The sequence below is a fragment of the Culex pipiens genome, chromosome 2, assembly GCF_016801865.2.
Source record: "Culex pipiens pallens isolate TS chromosome 2, TS_CPP_V2, whole genome shotgun sequence".
Classification (NCBI taxonomy): Eukaryota; Metazoa; Arthropoda; class Insecta; order Diptera; family Culicidae; genus Culex; species Culex pipiens.
This window is the reverse complement of record NC_068938.1, coordinates 24978664-24994469: the sequence shown is the minus strand read 5'-3', so window position 1 is coordinate 24994469 and position 15806 is coordinate 24978664. Positions and strand designations below refer to the sequence as shown.

Here is a 15806-nt window from a genome sequence, read left to right as displayed (position 1 = left end):
ATATGGAGAGTTTGATGCTCGATTAAAGCTCCAAAATACTATTTAGGCTATAAACTTACCAGCAACAGCACCGCCCACGGGGTTGGGCACATGCTTGATCCGTATGGCATTTGGAGCAACTCCAGTAAATAATGGTAAATACGTGGTAAATACGGATGCACGTGATGCGCGAGAAGCGGCATGAGAATTTAATAGAAATTTTTGATCAGTGTGGGCTGTGACGTTTCTGAACGTCATTGGCATGAACTGTCACTTAATTTTGTTTCGGTATGCGTTTTTGAAAAAGATCCGGATGGAGCAAAAAGTAATCCGGAATTTAGCAAGGACTGGAGCCGGGAGCTGAGAAATTCGGTGCTGTGTGCAAACGAACCCCCCAAGCAAGACTAAAGGCTATACATTTTTTTCCTTCGAAACATGGAATAGAAAGCCACGCATCCCGCCGCAAACTTTTAACTTTGACACTTGCTCAAGTGAAGTATTTAATCAAGAATGACCGAGATCTTGACCGAGATGCAGCCTTGCGGCCAGTTGGTTGGCCATTCCGGCTGTCTCACTCAGATCGCGAACGACTCCAAGTACACGGACATTGTCCTGTCCTTTTCGAACGACATGACCCAGATCTTGTGGAAGCTAACCCGGGACGACGCCAACTACGACATCCCGCAGAAGCGTCTGACTTTAGACGGCAACAACGCCATGTCCGATTCCAGGGACAAGACCTTCCGGCTGTGGGGGTTGGCCGCTGTCGGGTCGACCGCAGCTCCGGAAAAAATGCTAAGGAGGCAAGGTTGTCATATTTATTTGTAGGTTGTTCATATTTAACAATACAAAAAATAAAGCTTAAACCACAAAAACTAATAAAATCCAAGACGACTTCAATGTTCGTCTCTCGTCGAAATCCAAGATAAGGAGTGAGGAGACCAAATAAGGTCAAATAAGTTTAAAACATGCATATGCAACAGCTAGATGCGTCTGCAGCGTAGACGCGTGCAGGAAGTAATCGCCGGCGCCTTTTCCTTGGCCAGTTCGAACGCGTCCCGGACGAGCTTGCCACCGTCTCCGGTGGACATCTGCACCAGCTGTGGCCCGGCCAGCTTCAGGAAGGTCGACTTTGTTTACGTCACACACGTACGAGTCAACAGCGTGCAGCACTCCCTTCGGCGGATGAATTCCCAGGTTCTTGAACTTGTCCTTGCGCGGCATCGACAGCACGACGGTCCAGCCTGCCAATGTCCGAGTACTGCTCGGTGGGCCGTTCGTCCACCTCCATCGACTTGACGCGCGCGTCGTACTGGGCCGGAAGTGTCTCCAGGATGAGGTACGAGTCCTGTTCACGCCCACCAAATCGCCCGGCTTGAGCTTCTCTGGATCAACCAATCCAATTACGGGCAAAAAGTACGTCAGCCGTGTCGATGTCTTAATGACGGTGCGCTTGCCATTCCGCTATGAATCCAGCACCACCACCACCCCGTCGTCCTCCGTCTCCTGCGGGTCCACGTACAGCAGCTCGATCGACTTGTCCTCCAGGGTTGCCGCCATCTCGCTTGCTGGTGCCTTACTGAGTCCGGAACACGCACTAAATTCAACACAAAACAATGGAAAAATCGGATTTACTACGACGAAGCTGCTGCCTCTGGAAATTGCCAGATGATAACAGAACGCCAGCGAATCTCCCGGCCGGGAAATGTAATATAATACATACATGTAATCGAACTCGATTTCGTGTAATGCCGATCCTCCGTGTAGAGACAGATTGATTTTTTTTTTGTTTGTAAACAATCAGCAGTGCGCGCGTTTTCCTGTCATGTGAAAAACACTGAAATAAAATTCATAGAGGAATGGTGTATGCACGTGAATATGGATGCACATACGGATCAACTTATGAAATAAATGCAATATATTTGGAGTGAACACCTCGTGGCACCGCCTCGTGTAAGCACGCAAATTTATGCCATTTACTGGCCAAAAAGATCAAATTTAATGCACTTTTGATCATAATGTCTATTTTGCGAGACCATTTCTCATCATTTTGGTGGCACACACATCCACATGCAAGATCAGAGGTTAACTGCTTAACGAAAGTCGCCATCAATATCTTTTCACTTGCGCTAACGATTTCAAAGCGCTTAAGATATAAAATTGCTTCCAACTACCGGCAACATGTTCTTTTGACCATTACTTAGTCACTCACTTGAAAAATAATCCCGAAAAATGTAAATAATTAGCAAGCACCATCAAAAAAACAAACGCGCTAAGTCTTTTGACGTTTCAATTTTGACTACCCATTCCAATCGAAGGCTGAAGAAAACCGAGCGAGGAGCGAAGGCAAATAAAGAACAAAGGGTGGCCACCAACACCACCAACATGCTGGTGCAGCGCCTGTTGGAGTGAGCAAGTGCTGCCAGGAAACTTTCGCTATAAATGCTACTTTTTGTGAGTGTTCGCTTAAAATTTCATCAATTTTGGCAGCACTAAGCAGACCCAAAAAGCGCTGGAAGAAAAAAAGAACTAAGCTGAAAATAGAAAAATGGGCGTGGCCCAATGCACTCGACTGATTAGAATGCATTTTTGAAATATTTTTTTTTAAATGCTTGTAAAAGGAATAGCATAACTTTTAATAAAAGTGAAAATAAACAGAAATGTTCACAAAAAGTTGCTCTACTCGTTGGTGTACTTGGTTTTAGTGAATTTCAAGGAACAATCTAGGTTACCCAGCATCATTCAAACACGACCGCTTATTAGGATTAAATTGGGCATATTTCCCCTAAGTTACTAATAAAGAATGAATTTAAATTGGAAATTGTACAAAATATTACAAAATTACTATTTAAGAGTTAAAAAACAATTTTCAAACAAGTATGCTTTGAATTCCCGACTGTTTGACAAAAAATCACAAATTCCCGACTTTTTCCCGATTTTTGGTGGATTTTGGCGGATTTCTGACTTTTTCCTGAATCTCCCGATTTCCCGACTTGAGTGGCCACCCTTCCAAATACAAGCTATTATGGACAGTAGTTATACAAGAATTTGTTATAGGAACATCAAACTATAACTCGAAGCGCAAGACGTGCATTTCGAGAGAAAAAAAATCTAAAACATTTTTTTTTGTTACGGTCTACTGAACAGTTATTCAAACTCACTCTCTCAGCTTTCCCTGATTACGGTGCTTAGGGACAACATTCTCAAAGCCAAAGCAAATTGGGGTTTATCTCGTAAATAGGGCATGATTCGAAAAAAAATGATTGTGGGTTCCTAGCGTGGTCCAAAAAATTGCGCCATTTCAACCAATTTTATAGCTGTCTTGGACGCAAATGAAAGATTATTAGATAGGCATTTAAGGAGTCAATTATTTTTTGCATTCTAAAAATAGTTTGCAATCCGCCAGATAAAACTGAACCTTCAATCGAATCTCTAGACTTTCCCGGGCAAATTGCGTTGCACTGTTCAATTTTCACGAAAATCCATCTCCCGCCATCCCACACAGCTTAACCACAATTCCAACCACGTTTTCAACAACGGCCGCCGACACCCCACTTGTTGCGGGTGAAAAAAATAACCCGTCAAAATGTTGCAGAGCCTTAGCCTGACACTGATTCAATTTGTTCGTTCGCCTGAACAAACAAAATGTGCGACTGCTTCAAAAGGAGTGCATTTTTCCACGCATCTCGCGTTCGATTGATAAAATTATGATAATTCGATTCGCGGCATCTTTCGCAATTTTCTTATAAAAGGAAGCTGAAGTTGGGTTTCATCAACCAGTTTGAGTTTAGTGCTTCCGACGAAGCGAGTGGCGATTTTCAGTTCAGTAAAGATGGCCCGACTGAGTGTGACAATTTTGGCCACCCTAATTCTTTACCTTGCCTATCAGACGCTGGCCAGTGAGGCCGTTCCGACGGGCAGTGGAAACCCGAAGCTGCTGAGCAGTAGTGTGGACACTTCGGAAAATCTGCTAAGTGATGAAAATTTGAACAAACTTCAAACGGCGTGGTTCAAGAGCACTTACAATCGAAGATCGTCCCCGGTGGGTGGAAGTGATGCAAGGGCAGCAGTGGCCACGTATCCGGTGCTGAGGAGAACCGCACCGGCGGTTGCGGCGCCAAATCCTATGGGATACTTTGCCGACATTAGCCTGCTCGACGACGAAGACATCCAGAAGCGGTTCGACGATTACGGCCACATGCGGTTCGGCAAGCGGGGCGGCGAGGGTGACCAGTTTGACGATTACGGCCACATGCGCTTTGGGCGGCGGTAAGTTGGTGCAATTATTCGTGGCGGCGGCGGCTGGTGACTTCTCTTCGTTTGGTCCGCGGTAAAGGTTGTATTTGTAACATATTTGTGAATAAATTAGAGACAATGTGCTGAACCAGAATCACCTCAAAGTGTTGAATCGAAAGAAATGTCCTGCAAGGGAGCGTTCGGATCATAGAATTACTCGTGCTTTTGGATACAAATTGCTTTTCATTCGAAAAAATAGACCACGGTCTACACGGTTGTACACAATTCTCCACAAAATATTTGTTCCGATATGAAGAATCACTTTTGTTAAAAATTCGATTTACTCTAAACAACGACGTTGTGTGATGCAGATCAAGTTGATTCAAGTGGAGATATAAATATGATTCTTTGTTTTTCTCGCGATTCTTACGACAATGACTCCCTAACGGCTAACGCGTATCGACTAGAGTAATAACGAGACGATTTTGTGTTTGTGTGTTGCTTTTCTTCGAAATTTTGTTAACTACTTGGAAGGCGCGCGCGTTCACTCAAATGCGATTCAACGATTTTTGTTTTGTTTTATTCCATTCTAATTAATAAAGTTCATACAATTCCAAAGAGACAAAAATCGGTGCCGAAGGAAAAAATCGGCAACGCCTAACTTCGTGCCTTGCTTGCAATAAATAGTTTACTCTTACAAAGTAATATCACCTTTAGCGAAAAAGAAGAAAATTAAAGAAAAACAAGTAAATAACATTTACAAAACCTCCCCCTCCTTAATCGTTCTTCTTGCGCGACTTGGAGCTCGTACTCATCGAGTCGCTCTCGTCGTCGCCGTCCTCGTTCTTCGGCCGCGTCCACTTGATCATCGTCTCCGGCGACCGGTACAGGAAGATCAACTTCGCAAACAGATCCTCCTCGAGCGTAAACTCCAGCGATTCCCGCACCAGATAAATGTCCAAGCACAGCTGCAGCACCCGGTCCACGTACGGCAGATCCTCGAACATGATCTTCGAGCTCGCCCCCGAGAAGATGCTCGTCCGCAGCATGCGCGAAAACACGAGGATCAACGTGGAGTAGATCCCGATAATTCCCCCGGCCGCGATCGAGCTGATCGTGCTGGGGAAGATCTTGTCGTTGAACATGTACATCACCAGGTGGGACAGACAGTCCGCGTACGGCATGTTGACGAAGCTGTTGTCGGTGCAGTTCTCCTTGACCTCCCACCAGAACAGCGGGACCGAGTTGTTTTGGTGGGTTTGGAACAGGCGCAGCGTGATGTTCCGATAGTTGCGGAAGCTGTCGTCGGCTGGGAAGGGGAGATTGATGCGTTTATTAGAACGTTGGTTGAGCGTTGCAAAAGGTCGAAAATATTTTTATACTCATATTTTAAGACAACTTATCAGAATATTAAAAAAAAATAAGTGGCAAATTTGATTTTGACGATTTTCTATTAGATTTATTTTCAGAATATCATTTTCTTTTAATTATATCTTCGATACCAGGTTTTGCACTATCATAAACGAACTTATAAAAAAAACGAAAATTTAAAAACAGATTAAGGACGTTGCAAAAATCGGGTCAAAAAATCAGGCAGATGAAATTAAAATGAAATGTAAATAGAAGTCTAATCAACTGAAGACAGTAAGAAGTGCATTGATTATTATATTTAGCATATTTAATTTCAATTAAACATTTTAATTTTTGGGTAAAAATCCAATGTAAAGCACCATAAAAAGTTTTTTCTTTCAAAAAAAAAAAAATTATTTCTCCTCTTTTTTACTGCAATTTAGAAGTGGGCAAAACCGCTCTTTATTAGGATCCGCTCATTCAAATGAGCGACTATTTTTAACGGCTCTTTCGCTCTTTTTTCAAAATTTGGTTGAAAAGCCTGTTTTAAAAAATTGTATTATTTTTATAATTATTTTTTATTGGACTTTTATAAATTATTTGAAAAAAAAAAACTAAAAACAAGAAGATTCGCTTGACTAGAGATTTCTACTCGCACTCAAACTTAAATCTATGATTTTCAGTTTTGTTAATCGATAAAATTATAGTCTGACGATAACGATAATGGTTATCGTTATCGTCGGGACGATAACGATAATCTATTGTTATCGTTATTTCGATAATTCTATCGGCGATAATCTTATCGCCGATAATGGACGATAACTCATTTTTTAAATCTTTCTAAAATCGAAAAATTCAAGTAAATTTTTCAATGGTTTCACTAAGTCTATATTTTTGATCGCATTGATCGCAAAATACCGTATTTTTTCGAAAATACTCAAATAATTTGCAGTATTTAAGTATTTTTGTAAAATACTAAAATTTTCACAAAATACCGTATTTTTGCGAAAATACTCAAATTTTCATAATTTGCAATATGGATATCAAGCGAAGCAAAATTTTGTATGCTTTTTTTTGAGAGTTTTTTTTTGAAACAGCTAAATTTTTACAAAATACCGTATTTCTTTCGAAAAAACTTACTCAACTTTTAAAAATTTGCAAAATACTATAAAATTTTAAATTTGCACTATGGGTATCAAACGAAGAGAAAATTTGTATGTTTTTGCTCTTTATTTAAGTATTTTTGTGAAGTACTAAAATTTTCACAAAATACCGTTTTTTTATATACTCCAATTTTTATAATTTGCAATATGGGTATCAAACGAGTTGAAATCTCATATACATTTTCAATTTATTAAAGTTTCTTTTCTTCAAAATACTAAAATTTTCACAAATTACCGTATTTTTTCGAAAATACTCAAATTTTCAAAATATGCAATATGGATATCAAACGTAGCGAAATTTTGCATGCTTCATGCAAACATTCAAATTGTGTATGCTTCATACAACATTCTGTGCCGTTCGATACCCATAATGCAAATTTAAAAAATTTGAGTATTTTCTAAAAAATACGGTATTTTGTGAAAATTTTAGTATTCTCAAAAAAAAACTTTTTAAATGTGTCCCATATTGCAAATTATGAAATGTAACCCATATTGCAAATTATGAAAATTTGAGTACTTTCGAAAAATACGATAAATAATTTATTTGTGAACAATTTTGAGTACATATTTTACTTTGAAACTTACTAGATTTTCAAAAAATATATTTTTAGTGAAAGCATTGAAAATTTAACATGATATGGTTGAATTAAGTCGATTTAGAAAGATTTTAAAAATGAGTTATCGTCCATTATCAGCGATAAGGTTATCGCCGATAGAATTATCGAAATAACGATAACAATAAGGATAGATTATATAATAATTATCGGCAAAAAAATAAAAATTTAAATAACAAGCCATACTCTCAACGTTTTTGCATAGTGTTTTAAAATGCATTTTACACTAGTTCAGTTGTTTTGCAATCATTAGTTTTCAAAAAATGTAAAATTTGACGAAAACTAAAATTTCAACGAAAAAAAACTTTTTGTGATTTTAAAATGATTCTAAACGCAAGGATTTCAGCTGATTGCACTTAAATTTACATTAAAATTTAAATTTGCCCCCTCATTTTTTGAAGGGGTGCAAAAACTTTAAATCAAATTTGTACCAGCCTTATACTAAACAAATAATTTTAAAAGATTCAGAATAGATTTTTTTAACTTAAATAGAGTTTTTTCTGCTCAATAGTTTATATCTTTTCTCAAATTTGAATGATAATTTAATTTCCTGATTTTGAAAATATGGCCTACTTTTATAACAATAATGGAACTGAGTTCTTTCAATGTTTTTACCGATTTTTCATTTTCTATTTTTTATCAATTAAAACCCTGCGTTGGTAAATGAATGTTGACTGCAGTTTTCACAAAGTGTTTTTTTCAATAAAAAAATGGTTTTGTAGACATTCTTTTTCATTCTGATGCATTGTTTTTTTTTTTTTAACCGAGGAGAAAAAAGATATTTACACACAGGGTTACCAGATAAATTTGAGAATGCCAGATTTGTTTTAATTGTCAGTCATAATAAAGATAAATTATTCCCTGTGCCAAATTTTTACAAATTTGTCATTTTCTGCTCTTTTTGAAAACTTTTTAATTAAGCCTGTGATACTTTCAAGTTTTAAAGTTTTTTTTAAATGTTTTTCTATTTTATGTTGTCTTTTGTTTCATGTTTTTCTTGTTCCATTTTTGGTATTTTTATTCGCATTTATTTTGTTCAGTTCATGTTTGTTTTACCACCTTCCAGCATTACCTTTAAGCTTTCTAGTTATTTCATGTTTTTACAATCACTTTATCAATTTTTGCTTGTTTTTCACATTTTTTAAACTAAATAATGATAATAATAATAATCAGTAAAACTGTAAGGAAAAAATGTGAATAGGCATAGTCTGGGACATTACAAAAATACTGCATAAAAATTTCATATAAAATATAGTGAAAAACACAACCAAATTTGACCCCAGAAGAATGTTTTTTTTTAAACATTGGCAAAGTCACAAAAAACATCCACTCCAAAAAAATCATAGATTTTTAAAGTTCTTCTTTTCTTGATGTTATGTTACATACTTCTATTAGAAGATTCGAAATGCCAACACATGTTTAAGCAAATGTTATACTCACAGTCAACCTTGTCCATCAGCTGGTGAATCGGCTTCACGTTCCCGCTGTTCTTGACCTTCAGGAACTTTGGCATCAGGTAGGGCAACGTGACCGATATGTTGGAATCGGTGGCCAGCATCTGCACCAGCGCCGGCCGCACCGGATCGTCTCCCCGCAGCTCGTACGGTTTCTCTTCCGAGACCGTGCCGGGATTCTCTTTGGAATGTGACTTCCGACTGATGGTGTACCGGAAGCGGCACGTAAGGGTTACGGTGCCGTTCAGGTCGTTTAGGAGACGTTCCTTGTCTGGGGGTGAGATGTTCCAGATGGAGGTTGAGTTGGCGCCCAGCTTGACGGCTGCGACGTCTACGGATTCGTAGTTTGAGAGGAATGTGAGGGCGGTTTTGCTTTTGGAGTAGTTGTTCAGGAGTTGCTCCCATTGGTCTTCGTTGAGGCCGTGGATGTTGCTGTCCTGGGCGGACATTACGTAGACGGGTTCGTAGGGGCCGATTCGGAGGGTTACGGACACGTCGTACGGGAGGTTTGGCTCGCCGACGGCGTTGCTGAACGCGAACAGGGCGAGGGGGAACCAGATGAGGAGGATTATGCCGAGCATCATTCCGCCTCCCATCAGGTACTTGACTAGGGATCCCTTCTTTTGGCCACGGGGTGCGGGCAGGTCTTCCTCCAGTTGTCGCATACACTTCAGTTGGTACACGTTGCTGAAGATGTCCTCCATCTTGAGCCAATCGAAGAGGGTCATTGAGGTGTCCGTCCAGATCCAGTCCATCAAGGTGCGGAGCTCAAACAGGAACGGGATCGTCATGAACAGCTTAAAGCCGGTAAAGTTGATCATGGTGAAGCCTTTGGTGACGAAATTGCCCAAAATTCGTGCTGGGTAGCCGCACCGGATTTGGTACGCTGAGAACAGTAAGTAGAAACACTTGATAAGGTAGTAATAAACCGGTGGGTTGGTCGCGTTGAAGCTTCGCTCCGTCGTCGCTGGCAGCACGAAAAACATCCAGATGTGGATGCCGATGATCAGGAAGAACTGGAACAGAATCTTTCCGACCATGTACTTCCGCAGGTAGAGCGCTCGATCGACCACGATCAGGAAGAACTGGATAATCAACATCAGCAGGAACGTCATTGGCACTTTGTTCTCCTCGAAGTAGGACAAGACTCCGCCGTCACCTTCCTGGGTCTAAAAGATGCCAACCGTTAGTCAATCGCAATTAAACCATTTTCAAAAGCTTTACCCCAAACGCCGAAAACCCAAACAGAATCACGAAAAAGTTGATGAAATCGCACAAAAACAGATACCCGTACACGTCGGCCGTTTTGCGCGACTGCCGGTCGAGCAGCTGGTTGAAGAACGCCTTCACCGAGTCGGTGTACTTGAGGCACGAGTGTTTCACAATCTGGGGAAAGTAATCGCCCGCTTCCTCGGCGTGGTGCGTCACGCAAACGAGCGCTCCGTTGCCGTTCGGTTCCTGCTGGTCGAGCTGCTGCTGCTCGGTGCCCTCCTCGACCTTGACCATGCTCAGCTCGGTCGTCTCCTGGCGGATCACGAGCGATTCGCGCCTGGAAGGATTGGGAAATTTTATTAATTTTGACGTTTTAAGAGAAAATATGAGTTCGTTTCTTCTGGGTGCGTTGAAGTCTCCAGCATATTGAAGATTTGAATGAGCGCAAAAGCGCTGAAGAATTACACAAACAAAAAAAGAAACCAGAAACCTAAAATTACCCCTCCAAATCCACCGTCTTCAAAACCTTGGCCGCCGCGTACCGATGGTTGAGGGGCAGTTTGTACGCCAACGGAACGTGCAACGAGTCGCTTCTGCTGCCGAGGAAGCGAATCATCCGCTCACGCCGCTGACGACGAACGTCGCCCGGGGAAGTCTGGGGGAATTCGTGCTCTGGAAGATTCCTTTGATTAGTGAGTGCTGTGTGAGGGGTTAGGATTGATAGGGCGAGGGAATGTTAGTTGCTATACCGTCGGAATCGTTCATGTCGATGAGGGAACTTTCGAGGACATCCCCGAGTCGGGTTAGAAAGTCGAACCTGAAAAGTCTAGCGAAGAAGGGTTGGGGGATGGTTAAGAGGTGGATGATCATGCAGTTGAAGGAGGTTAGCGAAACTTACTCTTTCTCAACTTCTTGAGCCGCTTTGATGAGCGCCTTGGTCTTCTCGTCCGTCGTGTCCAGCTTGTAGAATCCTTCGGAGACTTCCGACTCGTCGACAAAGTCCGACTTCCACAGTCCGAGCGACTTCAGGATGAACCGATGGCAGAACAGCACGAGAAGCAGGGCCAGATCGTACGTGGCGTAACCTTCCTTGTGCTCGATTCCGATGATCCGGGCCGGGGCGAAGGGTTGATTTGGAGCAATTTCACGCTGGTTCCACCACAGCATATCGAACTGGCAGACGCACTTGAGGATGACGATCGTTTGGGTGTACGCAATTAGGGTGACCCAGAAGTTCTTCGATGGCCGCGGGAATGTCAGCGTGCCCCACAGGGTTACCATGAGGGGCAGGGGTAGGGACAGCAAGCTGGCCGATTTGACCTTCAAAATAATCTAGATTTAGCATCATCAATTTTGAAAGTTACCTCGAAATTACCTGATTCAGGAACACCAAAAAGTAGCAGATGAAATCCGTGTGGGAAAGAATGGCATACCAGGCCGCTTGCAGGAACTCGACTATTACGGAGTGCTCCTGGCTGGCAAAGTCCTCCTCGGACACGTCGTCCTTTGGAGATTTATCGCCTTCTATCAGTTCGGTGGATTTGCTGATTGAAAAAACTCACAAATTAGTCTTTGTAGATCTTTAACAAAGTAGATAACTTGAATTTTAAAATATTTAGAAGTGCGCAAAACATTTACAGTGCAGTGCAAATTCCAATAAAGTCGTGTAAAATTTGGGTAGAAAAAGAAATGTGTATATTTATGAGGTCCGAAATGATCAAAATGGGTCTAGGTACCTGTCCAGCGTTTCACTGGAGACAAACTTGTACGGGACGGCCTCGTCCAGGCCTCGCTCGAGCGAGGGAGCCAAAATAAGTATTTCGGGCACAAAGCTTCTACTGCTACTAACGGGGGTGGTGACGATGGCAAAATGGTAGTATGTTTGATGGATGTGAAGCACGGGGGTCAGAAATGAAAGAAACAACAAAGAGGGGGAAAAAACACTACATTTTCAAACGTTCTACCATGCCAACTAAATGCAATTGTAATTCGCTAAAATCAATCAACATCCTCGCTAATGGTCCTGGTTGGAGGACGCGTGTCTATATGTTCAAAAGAACTCACTCTTCCTTTCCCTGGTGCTCCTTGCGGGCCATCATCGCTAGCGCTGCTCCGAGGCCGCTCACTTGGTGGAGCCGACTGTGGCAGCGGCGGGAGAGGTAAGGCATGCAAATAGGTGGGTGGAAATGTTATCCCGATTAGGAGCAACTACTATCAATTAACTATTTCAAAACATCAAACGCTTTAAAAACACGTTTATTCAGCACACAAAAAATCTTCTCATTAAATGACTTTCAAGATATAGGTAATCGATACAAATCAAGCTTACAATGTTCAAATAAAACAAACAACATTCAACAATAAAAAAATACCTGAAATTGTTCATCTTTAAAAATCTTTATTTTTGTTGAAAATATTTGAAACCTTTTTAAAAGCAATATGCAATCATAATAGAATTTGTCAAAAGTATTTACATCAAAGCAAACTATCTGATTTCGTTTTATAACATGTTTTAACAAACCTGTATTTTTTACCAAAATAACATTTGAAAAGATATAAGGCTTTTATGCAGATAAAAGAATATTTACTAAAAATAAAATAAATTACACATTCCTGTTGTTTGCAACGATATAATATTATATTCCAGTTTTTTAAATAAATTGTTTATCTAGATCAGCGATTCTCAACCTTCTTCTAGGCTGGTACCCCCTACCGTGTAAATCAAGTAGGCCCGGTACCCCCGTTGAGAATCGCTGATCTAGATAGTTGAGATCTGATGATCTGATCAAAATATTTTAATCCAACTCTGTGTTTCGAAATGACTAAATTTGCACTTTTGGATTGGATTGATCATTTGGAGGAAAATTAATTAAAAATCGGCCAAAACTAAAAATCTGGCAAAGTCACTCGGAGCAAGGTTTATCTTTATTCTGTCAGAAATTTTTTTATTAGCAATTTTTTTCTTTGCCAAAGACACGACATCGATCGAAAAAACACTTTTTTTAACTTTTTTGAATATTTTGATTGATAATTTTAGTTGCCAACACTGTGTTACAAATTTTAAATTTGCATGGGTGAACAAATAATTCAAAATGGCTTGGTAATAGAAAAATGTACTCACAAAGTTTCATCCAAATAAAAAAGTCAGAATTTTTTTTCTCATGTTCTCAAGTTTTCAAGGGAAAAGTGAATAAGACCACCCTAACTAAATTCGATAATTGTCCAACTACAGTCCAGACTCGATTATCCGAAGGCCTTGGCGAAATTTCACTTCGGATAATCGAATCACAAAAACATTCTTTTTCATTGTCCTATTTTTGATTGTTGAGATTAAATATGACCCCGAAACTGCTCTAAAGTGATTTAGAATTTTTAAATCCAAGATGGCGGCCAAAATGGCGGTGATGAAATATTGAAAAAATGCATTTTTTAATTTAATAGGCAATCAACCAGTCAAATTTGACTAAAATGGGGTCGCAGAACTCAATTTTGATGTTTAAAGTAAGAAAATTACAAAAAAAACGAAAAAGGTTTTTATTTTGTTCATGATTCGATTATCCGAAGTCCCATACAAACCTTCGGATAATCGAACTTCGGATAATCGAGGCTTCGGATAATCGAGCCTGGACTGTATATGTTCTTCCATGTAATTTTGATCGCTGAATCTAAATCTTCTCTCAGAATTGAGCCAACGTGTCAAAATATCGAATTTTGGTCTTTTTTGGTTTATTTGGTAATTTTACAAAGAAACCCAAATATAATTTCGTAAGGGTGATCCCATACACTTTTCCTTTGAAATTAGACAAAAAAGATATTAAGATATCTTAAGATATCTCGAATTAAAAGTTAAAAGTGAGTTTTGCCTTCCTCACTGAGGTAAGGCTTTAATCCTGCTCTGAAAATGAACTTTTGATTAAAAGCTCCTAGACCCACCTTCATGTATACATATCGACTCAGAATCGAAAACTGAACAAATGTCTGTGTGTGTGTATGTGTGTGTGTATGTGTGTGTATGTGTGTGTGTATGTGTGTGTATGTGTGTGTGTATGTGTGTGTGTATGTGTGTGTATGTATGTATGTGACCAAAATTCTCACTGAGTTTTCTCAGCACTGGCTGAACCGATTTTGATCGAACCAGTTGCATTCGACTTGGTTTAGGGTCCCATACATCGCTATTGAATTGTTTGAAGTTTCGATAAGTAGTTCAAAAGTTATGTATAAAAATATGTTTTCACAAATATCCGGATCTCAATTATATGCATGTAAACGATGTCCGGATCCATCATCCGACCCATCGTTGGTTAGGTAATTGAAAGTCCTTTCCAATGAGTCCAAAACATTGAAGATCTGGCAACCCTGTCTCGAGTTATTACCACATAAGTGATATTTATGTACTTTTTTGAAGCCGGATCTCACTTAAATGTATGTAAACGATGTCCGGATCCATCATCCGACCCATCGTTGGTTAGGCAATTGAAAGGGCTTTCCAAAGAGTCCAAAACACTGAAGATCTGGCAACCCTGTCTCGAGTTATTACCACATAAGTGATATTTATGTACCTTTTTGAAGCCGGATCTCACTTAAATGTATGTTAACGATGTCCGGATCCATCATCCGACCCATCGTTGGTTAGGTAATTGAAAGGCCTTTCCAAAGAGTCCAAAACACTGAAGATCTGGCAACCCTGTCTCGAGTTATTACCACATAAGTTATATCTGTGTTCTTGTTTTTCTGGATCTAAAAAAATGCTGAAATGTGTGTCCAAACCACTCATATTACCCATTTTTGGTAAAAAGTGAGGAAGGCATCAACCACATAGGTGGATTAAGTTAGTTTTTTTTAAAGAGTTTGTAGTTTTAGATCTCCCTTTTCGAATGAAACCTGGCGCTTAAAATTTGGCCTGCGCTTTTTTGAGAAATTTACGTTGAAAATTGCATCTTATTTGCCTTAAAATGGGTATATCTTTTGAACCTTGAGTCCAAATTATTTTTTCAAAAACATTTTTTCAAGAGCTCAAAAAGTGCTCGGACCATTCACTTGTCTCTAAAACTTAACTCTGAATTGCTAATCTTAAAATCTGATGTTTAAGGGTTTGCATTGATGCTTTTATAAAATACCTTAATAGTGAACCACCCTAATTTTTAACCAGGCCAAAAGTTGCCCCTTCCCATTTACAATCACTTTTGTGGAGACACCAACACTTTAAAAAATTTCGGAAGAACTGTTTAATAGTTAATATTTAATTGTTTATGCAAAATTGTCAAGAGAATCGATTCTTGTGGACATTTTTTGATATTTTTTGACGCGTAGACCACTTTCTAAATCGTTTTTATAAATGATTTTTTTTATTTTTTAGGAAACTCACTCCATCCTGCATATTTTTTTGGTGCAGTTCTCTACAATTTCGTATTTTTTTTACTTGGGCGAAACTTGGTCTATCGATTTTGTTAGGTCCAAATAAGGCATTTTTCATCATTGATTCTCCATAAAAATTTGGGAGCTGTCCTCAGAAAGGTGCTAATCAAATATTCGAAAATCTGTATCTTGAGAAGGAATTTTCTGATCGATTTGATGTCTTCGGCAAAGTTGTTGGTAAGTTTAGACTATTCTAATTATATAGAAAAAAGGTACACGGAAAAAATACACATTTTTTGAATTAAATTTTTTGTCATAAAATCTCGATTTAACAAATTTTAACCTATTCTTTTTTCATTTTTTTATATGTTTTAACGTTTTGTTTTTCGCCACCTTATGAATTTTGGAAAAAAAACTGATTTTGGAAAGTATTAATAGCCATT

General features: G+C 39.5%; 3 protein-coding genes and 1 pseudogene across 19 annotated transcripts in view; 2 read left to right on the top strand and 2 right to left on the bottom strand.

Moving 5' to 3' along the window:
* Positions 1–98: 98 nt before the first annotated feature.
* On the top strand, positions 99–811 carry LOC120414575 (guanine nucleotide-binding protein subunit beta-like protein). Its single transcript, XM_039575812.2, has one exon. It carries the CDS (start codon positions 490–492, stop codon positions 805–807), a length of 318 nt encoding a protein of 105 aa, XP_039431746.1. The 5' UTR covers positions 99–489; the 3' UTR covers positions 808–811.
* A 119-nt stretch (positions 812–930) lies between these two features.
* On the bottom strand, positions 931–1539 carry LOC120414553 (26S proteasome regulatory subunit 6A-B-like; annotated as a pseudogene).
* Positions 1540–3745: 2206 nt separating this feature from the next.
* Positions 3746–4939, top strand: LOC120414570 (drosulfakinins). Its single transcript, XM_039575806.2, has one exon. It carries the CDS (start codon positions 3812–3814, stop codon positions 4250–4252), a length of 441 nt encoding a protein of 146 aa, XP_039431740.1. The 5' UTR covers positions 3746–3811; the 3' UTR covers positions 4253–4939.
* The window catches only part of LOC120414568 (piezo-type mechanosensitive ion channel component), a 107036-nt gene continuing 95678 nt past the window's right edge, over positions 4449–15806 (bottom strand). For 14 of the 17 annotated variants that reach the window (XM_039575787.2, XM_039575789.2, XM_039575788.2 and 11 more), the window contains 8 exons: positions 12073–12147; positions 11384–11552; positions 10907–11328; positions 10758–10834; positions 10509–10680; positions 10021–10345; positions 8783–9965; positions 4449–5524 (listed from right to left, as the gene is read on the bottom strand). In XM_039575787.2, coding sequence (XP_039431721.1) covers positions 4992–5524; positions 8783–9965; positions 10021–10345; positions 10509–10680; positions 10758–10834; positions 10907–11328; positions 11384–11552; positions 12073–12147 — 2956 coding nt within the window. In that variant the 3' untranslated portion in view covers positions 4449–4991. The remainder of the gene's footprint in view (positions 5525–8782; positions 9966–10020; positions 10346–10508; positions 10681–10757; positions 10835–10906; positions 11329–11383; positions 11553–12072; positions 12148–15806) is intronic. The other 3 variants (XM_052708986.1, XM_052708992.1, XM_052708990.1) reach the window with 2 other exon arrangements.

Excerpts from the sequence above, each read along its gene's own strand:
- LOC120414575 (XM_039575812.2), top strand. The coding sequence starts at position 490 with ATGACCGAGATCTTGACCGAGATGCAGCCTTGCGGCCAGTTGGTTGGC.
- LOC120414570 (XM_039575806.2), top strand. The coding sequence starts at position 3,812 with ATGGCCCGACTGAGTGTGACAATTTTGGCCACCCTAATTCTTTACCTT.